Here is a 17500-nt window from a genome sequence, read left to right on the forward strand (position 1 = left end):
TCGGCAACACACCGTGCCATCTTAAGAGATGTGTGACGTCACCATGAGTGGCCACAAAACAAACCACCACACACGTGTTGTGCACTGAGTGTTCATCACCACAGACGCATCATTTTGTTGCTCCATGAGGAGTCGCTGTTGCTAACATCTAATTACCTAATTACCGCAAAAACTCTAACAAACCAATAAAAAGTTAGTTGTAGTAGTAGTAGTAGTAGTTGTATCAAAAGTATTAATAACTACTTAATTGTATCAAAATCTCTAACAAGGCAATGACAAGTCAGTAGTAGTCTCTCTCTCTCTCTCTCTCTCTCTCTCTCTCTCTCTCTCTCTCTCTCTCTCTCTCTCTCTCTCTGTGATGGCTGTTATGTTGAGACAAACACGTTATGTAAGCTACAGGTTTCCCCGCTGTCACACATATAAGAATTATTGCATCCAGAGATTAGGGGACAAAATATGTAAATAAGCCATAAATAAAGCAAATTGTGGAATGCAATTGTACTTCATGGCACCGAAATCCATTTTAAATTGTGTTTTGGCAAATGTATGTGTGTGTGTATGTGTGTGTGTGTGTGTGTGTGTGTGTGTGTGTGTGTGTGTGTGTGTCAAACTAACTTCAAACAGTGTGTCAAACTAACTTCATTCAGTCTAACTCAACATTTCTGTGCAAACACTCACCACACACTTCACAGTCCTCACCAAAACACCTCAGCTAAACTTTTCCCCAGGACATGCGTGGCACAGGACACAGGAGCTGCGCCGTGCATATCCTCCCTTTCAGGCTGCCGTGGGGTAACTGATTCGTGATTGATGGATTGGTTCTCTTCTCTCAGGTTTGCAGTTCTCAATACGCTTGCTTTCAATTTTTAACATAGACAATAGACTGTTGATTTGTGGTGTGATTAGTGTATGTATTTTTATTGTTTAATTATTATATTTAATTATTATAATAGGATTCTCTTATGACGAGATGTTAATTTTGTTTGCTTTTTTTTGTTTCTCGTCCTGTTAGAAACACTGGTAGATACGCTAAGCTGTAGCACATTAATGTGAACTGCGTAGCTCACGACACTCACACCAAGAGTATTATTGCCAAGGTGTTCCCGCGCTGCCTCTTCAAGTGTTTTTTTAGCCCAGTGTCGTGTTCGCAGCTGTTCCCTTGTCCGCTCTTTGCTTACAAAACTAAAGCCTGACTGTTATGAACACTTTACAGGGTCTGCTACTAGTAGCAGTAGCAGCAGTAGTAGTAGTAGTAGCAGTAGTAGTAGGATACATACAAGGTCCATCCACGAACTGGTCACCGGCAACATGCGAGAAATCAGGACTATTTGAATTATTCTTCACAAACAAAAATGACGAGCAACAAGAAAATGTTAACCCTTCGGGTGCAGGTGACGATCTCTTACGGAGGGAAGCGGCCGCAGCGCGTGCGTGTGGTCGCCAAGGACCGCGGCGCGCTGCTGTTCCCCTACCGCCGCAAGCTGGCCTCCATCCCGCTGTACAAGGCGGGGTGGACGCGCCTGCCCGGCGACTTGTGGCGCAACGAGCAGGCCATGGCGGTGCCCGTAGACATGGCCAAGCTGCTCAAGTACAAGAACCTCGCCCTGCAGCTGTACTGCCTGCGCGGGAGTGACGTCAAGCACAAGGGCGTCTTTAACTTCCGGCGGGTGATGGCGCAGCAGCAGCAGGAAGACGAGGTGTTCCTGGCCATGCGCTACTCCGCGCTCTGCTGGTGGCACCGCCTCACCTTCGGCTGCTGCCGCAAGGCTGCCGACGACGAGGCGGTGCCGGTGGTGGTGCGAGGCGGCGGCGAGGTGCGGGGCCGCGACGCCGGAGACGGCGGCCTGGTCAACATGTGGCGCGGCGTCCCTGCCTCAGGGACCCCTGCCCTGTCCCAGGCCACACCTCTGGCCCGCGTGCCAGCCCCCGCCGTGGACTCCGCCGCCACCGGTGCCATGGAGCAGCTTGCGGAGCTTCCGTCCCCGCGACCAGTGCGATTCCCCGACTCTGGCGCGGTGTTCCCCGAGCTGCTGCGGGAGCACGACCTGACGGCCGCGGAAGTGGGAACGCATCATCAGGCTGAGGAGGCAAGGGAGGAGGCCCTCCCGCAGCGCGGCCCATGGAGGCATGGACGGCTGGCGCGCGGCGTGGTGGCTGCCCTTGGAACGACGGGTGGTCTGACTGTGGCCAAGGGCACGCTGGTGGCCGGGCAGGACGCACCACACGTGCACTGGCTGGTCTGCGGACTGGCTGTGGCCCTCCTCCTGGCGTACGCATTCGCCCACGCCCGTGTGAGGCGGCGAAGGAGAGGCAGCGAGGGGTGTCCATAGAGAGCACCGCGCCCTGAGGAGAGCTGCCCGCCCCGCCGCCAGGGTAGACAGCTCTCAACACACTGGCGGATCACCACACACGGATGACCATCTCTATGACCATAAAAGGTGCAGAGATTGTGTGAAGACGTGGCACTCACTTACACACACATATGTACCTACACCTACCTGTTGACAGTACAATGGACATATACAAACATACATATACATACTCTCGTACATACACAAATCCTCACACTCATACTTAAACACACATGTACCTACACTAACATTATAAGTAGTTAATAAAACATACAAAATACTAAACTTATTACAATACATATATGTTATCTATATATTTCTCAGAACAGTGAAATGCTCTTTAGTTTTCCTCTTAAACTGAGAAAAATTACCAATATTTATAAGTTCTTTGATGGCGAGGGAAAGAGAATTCCATAGTTGAGGTCCAGAGTAGAAAATGCTGTTTTTTTATAATATTGTGAGAAATAGAGGGCAGTCTAAATTCAGGTTTCTACCTCTTGTTGCCTAAGAGGATTCTACAAATTTAAATAATTTAGTGCCTGGGAAATCTCTAATGAATTTAAAAAAAAAAAAAAAAAAAAACACTTATGAATAAAAAAATCCAATAATTAGTATTCAAAATATACTACACCTGTAGAATCCATTTTTTTTTTTTTTTTCTATATTAAAAATGCATCCCAAAAATTTATTTTGAATAAATTTTAACTTCTTTAGGAAAGAAGGCCATGTGCATGACCATGCTGAGACACGATAGAGTAAATGAGGCAAGCAGAGTGTGCAGTAAACACTTAGCAAGGCTTCAGTAATGAGATGATTTCTTACCTTACATCAAATTCCACACATCCTGGACAGTTTTGAAAATAAATTGTTTATATGGAAGTTACAATTAAGATTATTACCAATAACAACACCTAAACATTTTATAGGAGCAACGCACTGCAATGTTTCACCATCAAGGATTACTGTGGGACATGATTTGTTATGGATCTATTCTGAAAAATATATAATTAGTTTTATTTATATTAAGTCTTGGTTAATTGAGTTTTATCCAATTATTTACTGAATGGAGTTCTATTGTCACGTTTGTATGTATATAACAAATATCACTATCTTTCACTAGCAAGTTTATGTCATCTGCATATATAGTAAATTTGAACTTTGAGCAGGATTTGATAACATCATTTATGTAAATCACAAAAAGTGTAGGTCCTATTGTTGATACCTGTGTTACACCTGCTATAATGCTTCTGAAAAAGGAATCTTTAGTATTGCAGTAAACAGCTTGTGTCCTGTTGGTTAAATAACTTTGAAATAATTTTACTGGCACATCTCTGATGACAGTATGATCTAATAAATAATGATTCAGAGTGTCAGATGCCTTAGAGAAATCTATGGAAACACCTACATCATAAAGTTCATCTTCCAGGTATTTATAGATACTATGGGTAAATTGCGCTATTGCGGACTCAATAGAACGGTTCGCGCGAAAACCATGTTGATATTCTGACAAAATTTTTTTTTTTACCAAATAATTTTTTAATCGAGTGGATATAACATTCTGGAATATTTTACTGGGTGCTGGAAGTATAGACATCGGTCGAGAGTTATTAATTTAACGTCACTCCCTCTTCCAGTCTGATGTACTGGAATTATTTTAGCGAATTTTAATTTGTTGGAGCAAATTCCCGTTTTTTAGCGTGAGGTTTATAATGTGTGTTAAGGGTGTAGTTATCAGAGTGGAAGTGTGACTTAATATTTTTGGTGGAATGTCATCATTTGTGGTAACAGAGTGTAGGTGTTTAAGTATTTCCAGATTGCTTGTGGGAAGGAAATACATTGAGAATAAGAGAGGATTGTTCAGATACTGTGTGCGTGTTTGTGTGTGTGTGTGTGTGTGTGTGTGTGTGTGTGTGTGTTTGAGTCTGACTGTGTGTGTGTGTGTGTGTGTGTGTGTGTGTGTGTGTGTGTGTGTGTGTGTGTGTGTGTGTAGAGGCCGTCACGTCTGTAAGGGATCAGGATGACAAACGACCCAGTCGTTTACTCGCTTTAATGCGGTTAACTTGTAGTGACAATTGATTTGACATCAGCACAAGGAGTATTGAGATACAATAAAACATTCGCATGCACTTAAGGCACAGAAGCATCATAAAGAGATAACATTCCATCATAACAAAGTGTGATATAATAACCAAAATACATAATGGTTTACACCTTAACAAGCATTCACAATAATAGAGACACAAATGCAATACATGTATAATTTTCAATGTATTTTGACATGTAGCAGTTACTTAGACACCTAATTAGCCGCAGTGCAACACTTACGACTAAGAGGGTCGGCGTTTGAGGGTCTGGGGTTATGGAGAAAACAGAGCGAGCCGCAACACATCTCTCTCTGAAGACTGGGCACACACTGCCCTCTTCTGAGGCCCCTCAGCCGCTGGACCAGATATGTGACCCCTGATGACTCCTTCCTCTACAGAGTCACTGTGTCTTTTCTACCCTACGCGCCATGTCATCAACTTTACCACGTAAACACAACCCTCACTGCCTCTCTACAGCTAAGCTCTCCGCAGCTAGTTCCTCTCACAACTTCACTACTGCAATTAACTACTACAGTGAATTCAGCTTCTTTAATTTCTACTCTTTCATATTAGTCGCTACTCGCTTCATATTAGTCTCTCGCCACCAGCCTCACAGAACCCTGTGAGGGGGGACAGCTGGCGACTACAGTGTGTGTGTGTGTGTGTGTGTGTGTGTGTGTGTGTGTGTGTGTGTGTGTGTGTGTGTTCTTTTTTTTTTTTTTTTGCGTGACGTCTCCACCATTCTTTATTATGTCAGACATCACCAAATGTGACGGCAGCTGCCCCTCCTTTCCGCAGACTGTTGTGATGTACAACCAGTGTGTGTGTGTGTGTGTGTGTGTGTGTGTAAGATACATACATACATACATACATACATACATACTATTACTACTACTACTACTACTACTACTGCTGCTGCTGCTGCTGCTGCTACTGCTATTACTACTGCTTCTGCTGTTACTGATGCTGCTACTGCTGCTGCTCCTACTACTTCCGTTGCTGTTGTTGCTGCATACTACTACTACTACTACTACTGCTGCTACTACTACTACTACTACAACTACTACTTACGAAATTTCAAGTACACAAGAAAATAAAGAAAGCTTCAAGAAGCCATCAGGCCAACACGTGGCAGTCCCTGCATGAAACATGCCCATCTATTTCCACCTATCCTCCCTCTCTCTCTATTTGTCTGTCTCTCTCTATTGATCTGTCTGTTTATCTGTCAATTTATCTATCTGTCTAGCTATTTATACAAACACACATCACTCACTCACTCACTCACTCACTCAGGAATGAATAAACAAGGACGTTAGTTCATCAAGTTTTATTCAATTTCATAATTTTCTCTTCAAGTTCCAACTTGTGCGGCGTTTCTATCTGTCTGTGTCATTCTGTCTGTCTGTCTGTCTTGTGTGGTGTCTTTTCTGTCTGCTAATGAAATGAGTGTGTGCTGTTTCTGTCAACCTGTCCGCCTGTCCGTCTGTTCTCTGTTGTCTGCAAAGTATTGTGTACTGTACCACCAGCTGTCTGTTGTCTGCTGTCTCCTCAAGGGACGCCAAATACAAAGCAAACAAATTTTTTAAGGCCCCCATAAAAGACATGACTGAGAAAACGAGTAACATCTTCAATCACGTTTTCTTTTTCACTCTCTGACGAAAACGAAGAAAGTTCAGGATGTGATAATGGAAAGCTATTAGTCTGTGTATCATTCCTGTTGTAATACAAGCCACAGGAATTTGACAAGGAGGACTGGACACCATGGAAACACCCTTGAAAACCCCTTGACAACCTCCACCAGAGCTGCATTCAGAGGCGCCTTGTTCCCTCAGCAGGACTGTTTTCAAAGGCCGCAGAGATGGTCAGTCAGGTTCTCTTGGGTGTTTTTCTTCCCACTAGTGATGTAGAATTCTTCCTAAACTATTACTAGGATCATAAAAACATCCTTGAAATCCTAATAACTTTCTCTAGAGCCTGTTAAAAGCCTTGATTTGTGAAAATACACTTTAAAATCCTAACGACTCCCACTAGAGCTTCTTCAAACAGTGGAATCATGAAAACACCTTTGAAGATTCTAACAACTTCCACTAGAGCTTGTTTAAAAGTGTAGAATCCTTGCTAAACTATCACTAGGATCATGAAAACTCCCTTGAAAACCTGAATGACTTTCCCTGCAGCCTATTAAAAACGGAAAACTAGTAGTAGTAGTAGTAGTAGTAGTAGTAGTAGTAGTAGTAGTAGTAGTAGTAGTAGTAGTAGTAGTAGGAGTAAAGATGAGACACCAGAGACGTCGGAACCCCAAGTCATCGTATCGTATCTTCTAAAAACACCTTAACAATTTATTCGAATCCTTCACAAGCAGTATTCCGTTAAAGAAAACAACATTCTTACGTGAAAACAAGAAGAGACAGACTCAGAAACTTTCCACTAACAACATATAGAAGGAAAAAGTTAATGAAAAAATAGAGAACGAAAAAAAAAAGAAAACGAAGAAAACGTAGAAGAAACAAAGAAAACGAAGAAGAAACAAAAAGCTTACTCATGTTCAGTATTAAGAAAGAAAAGCTAATATAAAAAAAAAATGAAAATAACAAGCACAACAACAAAAACGAAGACAAACATAAGACGTCCCAGTGTCACATTCCTTCAAGCGTACTCCTGTTGAACATTAAGAAAAAAAAAATAACTAAAAGCAACGAAAACAACAACCACGAACACAATAAAAACAAAGAAAACGCAAAAAAAAAAGACATACGAATATCAAATCCCTTCAAGCACACCCCTACCAAAAAAAATAAATAAATAAACAAACAAATAAACACATAAATAAAACAACGAAATTAAAAAAGTAACAACCACAACAACAACAAAAACAAAGAAAGCGAAGAAGTCAAAACAAAAGACGAACAGGAGGCGCGCGTCAACCATCTAAGCGTATTCCTGCTCCTCCTCCTCTTCTTCCTCGTCCTCGAAGTCGTCGGTGGTGGCGTCCTGGTATTGCTGGTACTCGCTCACCAGGTCGTTCATGTTGCTCTCCGCCTCCGTGAACTCCATATCATCCATGCCCTCGCCCGTGTACCAGTGCAGGAAAGCTTTGCGCCGGAACATGGCCGTGAACTGCTCTGAGATACGCTAGGGAGGGATAGAGGGAGAGTGGGTCAGCGTGTGTTTGGAGTGGCGGAGAGGAAGGACTGGGTGAACGGTAAGGGCGGTATAGCGGAGCCTTCAATACCTCGTAACTACCTAATTCAATTCTAATTCCAGTGTTACAACCATTCAACAGCTTTAAATATACCTTAACCATCTAACAACCTAATTTTGCCTTAAATACCACATAACTTTCTATTCTAACCTTTATTTCCACTGTAACAACTATCCAACAACCCAATTTTCCTATAAAGACCGCTTAACTACCTATCCCAACCTTTAATTTCTCTATAACGACTGCCTAACACGCAAATATCACTTTAAACACCACTTAACTACCCAATAGCCTTTACTTCCACCATTACTACCACCTAACAAGCATTGACGACATAAGGGCTCACGCTCCTATGAGGGCAATCTCAAACAACAACAACCTAACAAGCAAATATCACCTTAAGTACACTCCAACTACCAAACAACCTAGCTAACTACTGTGAACAGTTCATAACTATCTATTAAACCTTTACTTCCACCATAATTACTACCTAACAACGAAATAGTACCTTAAATACACACTATCTACCCAACGACCTAACTAACTACCTTGAACAGCTCCTGGATGGCGGTGGAGTTCCCGATGAAGGTGGCAGCCATCTTCATCCCCCTTGGTGGAATGTCACACACGGCGGTCTTCACGTTGTTGGGGATCCACTCCACGAAATAGGCTGAGTTCTTGTTCTGCACCTTCAGCATCTGCTCGTCCACCTCCTTCATGGACATGCGGCCTCGGAAGATGGTGGCCACGGTGAGGTAGCGGCCGTGGCGGGGGTCGCAGGCTGCCATCATGTTGCGTGCGTCAAACATCTGCGTGGTGAGCTCCGGCACTGACATCTTCTGGAACTGCTGGGACCTGGGGGACGAAAGGCAACGTTCTGTACTTCGTGTCACGTCAGCGTCTTGTCTCCGCCACCTCTAACATGCTGTAGTGCAAGTTATCGGGGTTTTCAAGGGTGCTGTCGTGATTCCGGTCATTGTTTCGAAGGTTCCGGAGGGAGTTGTGGTGGCGGAGTGTTCTCTTGCCCTGACTCGTACAAGAACAAAAGGTGCTACTATCATTTTATTTTCCTCTTTTTCAACTCAATTTTTTTTTTCTTTTTAGCTATTGTAAAATTATAGGAATGCTACCAACACCTTTTTTTTTCTTTAAATCCTTCCCTTTTTAACTTTTTTTTTTACCTACATGGCTTTACAAACAGAATATCATTACCCATTACATCCTCTTAACAGACCCATAACTTGTAAAAAAAAAACGTTAACAATCTATTAATAAGCCTTTGATTATCCCTAACATACCCTAACCTATCACTGAAGAGCCCTTAACTCTTGCACAAAACGTATACAAGTCTATCAACAAGCATTAAATCCTCCCTGACACTCTGACAACCCTGTCACTTTAACAACACATAATTCCTGCATAAAACGTATAAAAATCTATCAATAAGCCTTAATTCCCACTCATCAGTATATCCTGTTCTATCAGTGAACACCCAAGGCCACTGCAGCACGCACCCTCTGGCAGTGAGGGGCGTGAAACCAGGCATGAAGAAGTGGAGGCGGGGGAAGGGCACCATGTTAACGGCCAGCTTGCGCAGATCCGCGTTGAGTTGGCCCGGGAAACGCAGGCACGTGGTGACGCCGGACATGGTGAGGGACACGAGGTGGTTGAGGTCCCCGTACGTGGGCGTGGAGAGCTTGAGCGTCCTGAAACAGATGTCGTACAGAGCCTCGTTGTCAATGCAATAAGTCTCATCCGTGTTCTCGACCAGCTGGTGGACTGACAGTGTGGCGTTGTAGGGCTCCACCACGGTGTCCGAGACCTGTGTGGTGGAAAAGGACGCGGTAGTAGTGGTGAAGTGGAGAAGGGAGGTTACATTACCAAGGTGCTTCTATGGGAATGAGGGCCTGTGTGTTCCTTCTAATAGTAGTACTAGTGTATGAGATTTTTTTTTTTATTTGTTAGTATTTTTTACCATTATATTAAGAAAATATACTTACATAGTAACTCTCTCTCTCTCTCTCTCTCTCTCTCTCTCTCTCTCTCTCTCTCTCTCTCCAGTACCTTGGGGCTGGGCATGACGGAGAAGGTGTTCATGATCCTGTCCGGGTACTCCTCCCTGATGCGTGAGATGAGCAGTGTGCCCATGCCAGAGCCCGTGCCGCCCCCCAGGGAGTGCGTCAGCTGGAATCCCTGAAGACAGTCGCAGTTTTCAGACTCATTACGCACCATCTCGATCACTGAGTCCACAAGCTCGGCACCTTCTGTGTAGTGACCCTTGGCCCAGTTGTTTCCTGCCCCGCTCTGGCCTGGGGAAGAGAGAGACAGGTAATACTATAGAGGAAAGTTAGTCATGTTCCTCTCCGTAATTCTTCTTCCTACGCAAAACTTAAGCCGTGCAGGATAAAATGCTCCTTGGCCCAGCTGTTTCCTGCCCCGCTCTAGCCTGGGAGAATGAGACAGCGAGAATAGTGTTGGCTCATGCCTTATCTACAGCTCCTCTTCCTCTCATTTTATCTCTTCCCACACAAAACGGAAGCCGTACAGACCAAAATACACTGAAGAAGAATATATTAAAGTCCTTAATCTATATATCCACATGGAACTATTAGGTTATATAGCCATTCAATCTATAAAATCCATTAAAACTGCAGCTACAGCATCACGGTCACGATGCAGGGAACAAGTTGCAACAGAAAACGGAGAGAATGGGTCGGTCTCTTCTATGGGTAACTCACCGAATACGAAGTTGTCAGGCTTGAAGAGGTGTCCCAGTGGTCCTGCCCTCACGGAGTCCATGGTCCCGGGCTCCAGGTCCACCAGCACGCAGCGGGGCACATACTTCCCTCCTGCACCACCAGCATCAGCAGCAGTGGCAGTGAAGTGGTGACGGTGTGGTGGAAGAAATAATGGGTTAGAGATTTATTAAGAGACCTTCTATGTTAGATTTATATCAATATCCTTAACCCATTAGCTGCTGGTGACAATGACCAGCTAAATGAATGACTGTTTGACTTTTACCGTATATAAAACTGTAGGTGCTAAAGATTCTCATCATTCCATCACTCCCTTGGCTGTCAGTGGTGTCAGGAAAGTATCCCCTAAACTTTTTTATCTATAAATTCATTAAACTCAAGGAAAGTCAGAACAGTTAAAGATTAATATGACTTTGTATACGCTTGCATAAATGTATCTAGCTGACATGTTGATATACTTTCCTTAGCAAATCACAATAATTCAGTTATTTTCAGCACAGAGAACAAAAAAAAAACTTTATAATCATCAGACATCTTGCGTCTTATCCTAACACTTTTCAACAGGCTCTAGTGAAAGTTACTGAGTTTTCCAAGTGTATGTCCATGATTGTAGCAATACTCTAACAATCATCCCCACAACAGTCATGGTCAACACACACTAACAGCCAGACCAGTCACCTCCGTGGCCTTTGACAACAGTTCTGCTGGTGAGAGAACAAAGCTTAACTAACATTCCAATCTTTCACCGATACTCGCTTCCCATGCAGACAACTCACCCCCCCCCCCTTACTTTTAGTGCTTACTTTGGTGCTAGGCGTGTCATGTGCTGCAGGAGCCATGGAGTCAGCATGGCGAGGCGACATTACAGCGCTGAGTGTTGACCTGCCGTGCTGAGTGGAGTGCTGAGTGATGTGCGGGGAGACAGTGACCTTATCATCCCCTTGTCAGCTCTCCAGGTCACTGACTCTTTGGGCGGTGGGGTGCGGGGTGCCTGCTGGGGTGGAGGGGCAGTGCAGAGGCGCCATGCAAGAGTTATCTGTCATGCATGCGAGGGAGTGTCATGCAAGGCGTGTGCGGGGTGGTGTAACCTGCCTCGCCTCTCCTGCTTTCATTCTTTCTTTCTGTCCGAGCTATCTCTATTCGATCTCTTCTTTCTTTCCTGCCTTTTTCCTTCCTTCCTTCCTTCTCTCTCTCTCCCTTTCCTCCTATTATCCTTCGATCTCTTCTTTCCTGCCTTCGTCCTTCTTTCCTTCCTTCCTTCTCTCTCTAAATAAACTTCTTTCCTGTCATCCTTCCATTCGTTTTTATCCTTCGATCTCTTCTTTCTTTCCTGTCTTCGTCCTTCCTTCCTTCCTTCCTTCCCTTCCTTCCTTCCATCTTTCATTATGTCTAAACAAACTTCCTTTCCTGTCTGTCTTTCTTTATCTTCCCTTCTTCCCTTCCTTTACTAGTCTTCCTTTCTTCCTTCCTTCTCTCATTACGCCTAAAACTTCCTTTCTTGTCTGCCTTCCTTCATCCTTTCTTTCTTTCCTTCCTACCCTCCTTCCTTTCTTCCTTTCCTTTCTTATCCTTCCTTCTTTTCTTCTCTTCGTTCATTATGACAACAATCTTTCCTTCCTTCCTTTCCTCCTTCCTTCCTTCCTTCTCATTCCTTATCGCCTTCTTTCTTTCCTACCTTCCTTCCTTCCTTTATTTATCTTTCACGGCTTTCTCTCTCTCTCTCTCTCTCTCTCTCTCTCTCTCTCTCTCTCTCTCTCTCTCTCTCTCTCTCTCTCTCTCTCTCTCTCTCTCTCTCTCTCTCTCTCTCCACACCATTCTTTGTCGCATACCTCTTCACCACCACTACTACCACCACCACCACTACAACACCACCACCATATCAGTATTGACCCTCATACTTGGAGGGGGAAGAGGAGGAGGAGGAGGAGGAGGAGGAGGTGAAGGGGAGATCACTGCTTTATTCACTTCCCCCCCACTTCCCCTCCCCTCTCCTCCTCCCACATGTTCACCCATACCCCCCTCTCCCCTTGAACATAACCCCCTCCACTCCCTCTCTCTTCTGACCTATTAAATGTTATACAAGAAAGGTCTTCCTCCTCCTCCTCCTCCTCCTCCTCCTTCTCTTCCAATACTACTTACTACTACTACTACTACTACCACAACTATTATTACTGCTACTACTACTATTACTGCTTCCTCCTCCTCCTCCTCCTCCTCCTCCTCCTCCTCTTCTTTTTTTTCCGTCTTCCTATTCCTCTTCTTCGTTTCGTTACTTCATAACGATAGGTTAAGGAAGAGGAGAAGGAGAACAAGGAGGAAGAGGAGGAGGAGGAGGCACAAGCAGAAGTAGTAGTAGTTGTAGTGGTAGTAGTAGTGAGAGAGAGAGAGAGAGAGAGTAGAGAGAAGAGATGAGAGAGAGAGAGAGAGGAGAAGAGAGAGAGAGAGAGAGAGAATGACAAACGGCTCTAGTTGATTTTATTGTTTCTCAGAGAAGAAAGATTCACGTTAAGGTCTCTCTCTCCTCTCTCTCCTCTCTCTCTCTCTCTCCTCTCTCTCCTCTCTTCTCTCTCCTCTCTCTCTCTCTCTCTCTCACGTGACATTCAGACTCCCAGGAATTCACCCCCCCTCTCCATTACTACGGGGAAGATGACCCCATACTCCTCCTCCTCCTCCTCCTCCTCCTCTTCCTCCTCTGTGGCTTGTTCTTGTTTTGTGTTCCCCATAAAATAAGGTGAGAGAGAGAGAGAGAGAGAGAGAGGGGGGGGTGGGGGACGGGGGGCAGACAGACAGACAAACAGAGAGAAACATATATCGACATAGACAGACACAAACAACAGACAAAATAAGAACAGATAAAGTTTAAAATCCTAATGTACAATCTGATTGGCTGCACACTGTCACAAGATGCATTTTGATTGGCTAGTGCTGAGCCAGGGGACCAATCAACACGCTACCTTTCCTTTACCTTCTCTTCCAGTAACGTCCTTTTAACATGATGATAATAATAATAATAATAATAATAATAATAATAATAATAATAATAGTAATAACAATAATAGATAAATAAATAAATGAAATACTCTTATAGCCTTGCAGACTTTATCATTAATTATAAGTAAAGAATCACGATAATAAAATGACTCAGGTAATGGTAAAGGATTCTTGGGTGATGAATTTTTATGAAGTATTGATTGCTAAAGGAACGGTTATGCGTGTATTATTATTATTATTATTATTATTATTATTATTATTATTATTATTATTATTATTACTATTATTATCATTATTATTATTATTAATTCTGATGGATACATGCCTTAGTGTTATGTATTTCACGAAGGCAAGGATACTGTTACTGCTACTACTATTCCTGCTACTACTACTACTACTACTGCTACTACTACTACTACAAGGAGAAAAAAAGGAGAATTATGGTAGTAGTAGTAGTAGTAGTAGTAGTAGTAGTAGTAGTAGTAGTAGAAGTAACAGTAGTAGCAGCAGCAACAGGAGCAGTAGTAGCAGTAGCAGTAGTAGCAACAACAACAACAACAACAACACAACAACAACAAATAAAGCACCTTAACCTAATCACTTAAAACTAGTTAATTAATAAATTGATTAATTAACTGACTGATTAATTAAATAGTCAATCAATCAATCAGTCAATTAGTTAACCAACCAAAATAACCAAAATCACACACAGCGAGCATAGGTAGTTAATGAAACGATGCAATTAACCAAGTGGCATCAGTTACCTCTAATTAACGCTAACTATCTGGCAACCTACCTGAGCCCGTCATTCCTGCAGGGGAGGTGGTGGTGGTGGTGGTGATGGTGGGAAGAAAAGGTGGTGACAGGTGACATTGACGTTAATCAGCTGGGGTATGTGTGGTGGTGTGTGGCGAGGGTGTTGGGCAGGTGAAATACACACACACACACCACACACACACACACACGCACTTAACACTAGTAGTGATTGTGTGTACTAGAATTTTTTTTAATATATGGAAAACTATCTACTTTATTACTATTATTACTATTACTATTATTATTATCATTATCATCATTATTATAATTACTGTTGCTCACCACTACTGTTGCTACTACTACTACTACTACTACTACTACTACTACTACTGTATCAACTTACCTTACAATCTATCATAGACTCCATATAACTATCTATCTATCTAACTATTTATCTATCAGTTATATCTCTTCAAAATTTGGTATCTATATTCTCCACCAATTCCCTTTTCTATTGTTATTCAGCTCATTATCTCTCCTTCCTCTCCACTTCCTCCATTCATCAGCAGTTCCTTCACTCCCCTCTCACCTGCACGTCATTTCCATCTTTACCTGCGTCGTGTGCACCTGTGTGTACGTCAACGGGGGTGGGCAGGGGAGGCGTGCGTGGGGGAGGTGTGGGTGGGCGTGGCGGGTGTGTGTGTGTGGGCGGCAGGTGAGGACGTAGGAAGGAACACACACACACACACACACACACACACACACAGATATAAAAATAGACGTGTATGTGTATACACACACACACACACACACACACATTATATATATATATATATATATATATATATATATATATATATATATATATATATATATATATATATATATATATATATATATATATATATAGAGAGAGAGAGAGAGAGAGAGAGAGAGAGAGAGAGAGAGAGAGAGAGAGAGAGAGAGAGAGAGAGAGAGAGAGAGAGAGAGAGAGAGAGAGAGAGAGAGAGAGAGAGAAGGGGAAAGGGGGAAACAGAATTATCAAAATTATCACTCATATCCCTTCCTCCTCCTCCTCCTCCTCCTCTTCCTGCAAAGTGTACATTAAGGAGGTAATGGGGGAGGAGGGGGTTATAAATATCCTCACCCTATTCTCCTTCCACTGGGAGGAGGAGGAGGAGGAGGAGGAGGAGGAGGAGGAGGAGGAGGAGGAGGTGGAGGAGGAGGAGGGAAAGGCGTAGTTTGTAGATTTAGGACATGGAGAAAGAAGGAAGGGAGAGAGAGAGAGAGAGAGAGAGAGAGAGAGAGAGAGAGAGAGAGAGAGAGAGAGAGAGAGAGAGAGAGAGAGAGAGAGAGAGAGAGAAAGCAAACTAAATCAAGAAGAAAAATGCGATAGAATGAAGAAAGTTTGAAAGAATAAACAGGAAAATGAATGGGACAGTGAGGAAGAGTAAGATAAAATGAGTGAATGAATGAGTGAGTGAGCAGAAGAGAGTGGAAATGACGGTGAGTATGTGAGGAAGTGAGTAAGGAAGATTGATTAAGGAAAAGTAGGAGAGTAAGAGTATTAGTGAGCGAGAGAGTGACTGAAGCATCTATCTGAAAAAACCTTTGATTATTTCCTTTCTTTTTGTCCTCCTCCTCCTCCTCCTCCTCCTCCTCCTCCTCCTCCTCCTCCTCCTCCTCCTTAGTCTTTTCCACCTTACCTTTTGGAAAATCCTTAGCCTGCCTCCTAAACACGAAAGATAGAACGAAAGAAAGAAAGAGAAAGAAAGAAAAAAGAAAGAGATGAAGAAAGAAAGAAAAAAAGGAAAAGAAAGACAAAAAGGAAAAAAATAAAAAAGAAAGGAAGAAAAAGAAAGAAAAGAAAACAGTAAGAGAGCTAAAAAGAAAGATAGGAAGAAAGAAAAATTAAAACAATGAATGAATAAAGGAGAGCATAAGAACACACACACACACACACACACACACACACGGTTCAAGCCACACCTGTCGCTTCATTGTAGTAGACGTTAATTCTCTCCAGCTGAATCTCGTGCTTTCCCTCATATAGACCATCCGCGTTGATGCCATGCTCGTCACTGATAACCTCCCAGAACTGCACGGGAGAGGAGAGAAGAGATGAATGAGTGACTAGGAACGTGGGAGATGCTGCAGGGAGGACAGAATGTTGGGGTGGGTGATCCTGAATACGAAGGAACTGCAGGGAGGACAGATAGGAGCATGGATGACTCTGAATACGAGGGAACTGCAGGGAGGACAGTGTAGAGTGACTGAATAAGGGAGGGCAGTGTGTGGAGTGAGTGTCTTTGCTCCCTAGTCTTAAACACTTCGTCGCTCCTTCTTCACTGTCTTTATTAGGCACCTCTGTGAGTTACGGTGGTTTTCAACGATGCCTTCATGATTGTAGTGACAGTTAAACAAGAATTCTGCTTGTCCACTGAGAAAAGCACCAGTAAGTGGGCGATTCTTTACCTCTACAGCCTTAGAAAGAGATGAAAGCCTAACTTTTTAACAAATGAAGAGAGATGAAAGCCTAACTCTAACAAATGAAGAGAGATGAAAGCCTAACTCTTTAACAAATGAAGAGAGATGAAAGCCTAACTCTTTAACAAATGAAGAGAGATGAAAGCCTAACTCTTTAACAAATGAAGAGAGATGAAAGCCTAACTCTTTAACAAATGAAGAGAGATGAAAGCCTAACCCTTTGACAAACGACGGGACCTGTAAATGACGAAACTTAAGATAATTTTAATCATCAAAAATTAAACGCCAAAAACTAAAAAGCATTCCTAGATATTTGAATACACCTTTCCCTGTGAATATTGCCTTTCAAAATCGCTGTCTAAATTTATACCAGGCCATAATAGCACGTTGAGAGGAAGCTGTAGCAGTCAACGGGTTAAGGATTCGACCCTTTCATTGGGGGTGGGGGGGGGTAATGCTAATAAGAACAGCGTGTAGAGTGAGTGGGTGATATGGATGAACGAAAGAATGTAGGAGGAGGAGGAGGAGGAAGAGGAGGGAGAGGAGGATAAAGACAGTGACGATAATGATGATGAGGAGGAGAAGGAGGAGGAGTATTAGGAGAGGAAATATGAGTGTTTAAAAGTGTGAAAGAAACAAGATTGAGAGAAGGAGAAAGCCAGAGAGAGAGAGAAAAAAAAATCACACATGAGAAAATGAATACTAACTAGAACAAAGAAAACAAAGAAAAAAATTAGCAACAACAACAACAACAACAACAAAAACAAACAAAAGAAGAACAAAAATAATAATAAAGAACAAAACATACAACTCTTGGTGCTACATAATAACGTGTGTGTGTGTGTGTGTGTGTGTGTGTGTGTGTCCTAGAAA

The 17500-nt window shown here is 43.0% G+C and overlaps 1 protein-coding gene and 1 long non-coding RNA gene across 5 annotated transcripts in view; both read right to left on the reverse strand.

The window, feature by feature from the left end:
• The window catches only part of LOC135115387 (uncharacterized), a 68601-nt gene extending 67815 nt beyond the window's left edge, over positions 1-786 (reverse strand). Inside the window, exon 1 of the long non-coding RNA XR_010275978.1 lies at positions 679-786. This is a non-coding gene — a long non-coding RNA (uncharacterized LOC135115387). The remainder of the gene's footprint in view (positions 1-678) is intronic.
• Positions 787-5747: 4961 nt separating this feature from the next.
• LOC135115386 (tubulin beta chain-like) overlaps positions 5748-17500 on the reverse strand; it is a 16759-nt gene continuing 5006 nt past the window's right edge. Inside the window, exons 2-8 of one of the 4 annotated variants that reach the window (XM_064032112.1) lie at positions 16130-16238; positions 14181-14195; positions 10376-10486; positions 9702-9946; positions 9152-9459; positions 8186-8492; positions 5748-7567 (exon numbers count right to left, since the gene is read on the reverse strand). In XM_064032112.1, the coding sequence (XP_063888182.1) occupies positions 7364-7567; positions 8186-8492; positions 9152-9459; positions 9702-9946; positions 10376-10486; positions 14181-14195; positions 16130-16238 (1299 nt within the window). In that variant the 3' untranslated portion in view covers positions 5748-7363. Of the gene's footprint in view, positions 7568-8185; positions 8493-9151; positions 9460-9701; positions 9947-10375; positions 10487-10658; positions 11161-11196; positions 12126-14180; positions 14196-16129; positions 16239-17500 lie in introns of those variants that run through there. The other 3 variants (XM_064032113.1, XM_064032116.1, XM_064032115.1) reach the window with 3 other exon arrangements.

Source organism: Scylla paramamosain, chromosome 29 (assembly GCF_035594125.1).
Source record: "Scylla paramamosain isolate STU-SP2022 chromosome 29, ASM3559412v1, whole genome shotgun sequence".
In the NCBI taxonomy this organism is placed as follows: domain Eukaryota; kingdom Metazoa; phylum Arthropoda; class Malacostraca; order Decapoda; family Portunidae; genus Scylla; species Scylla paramamosain.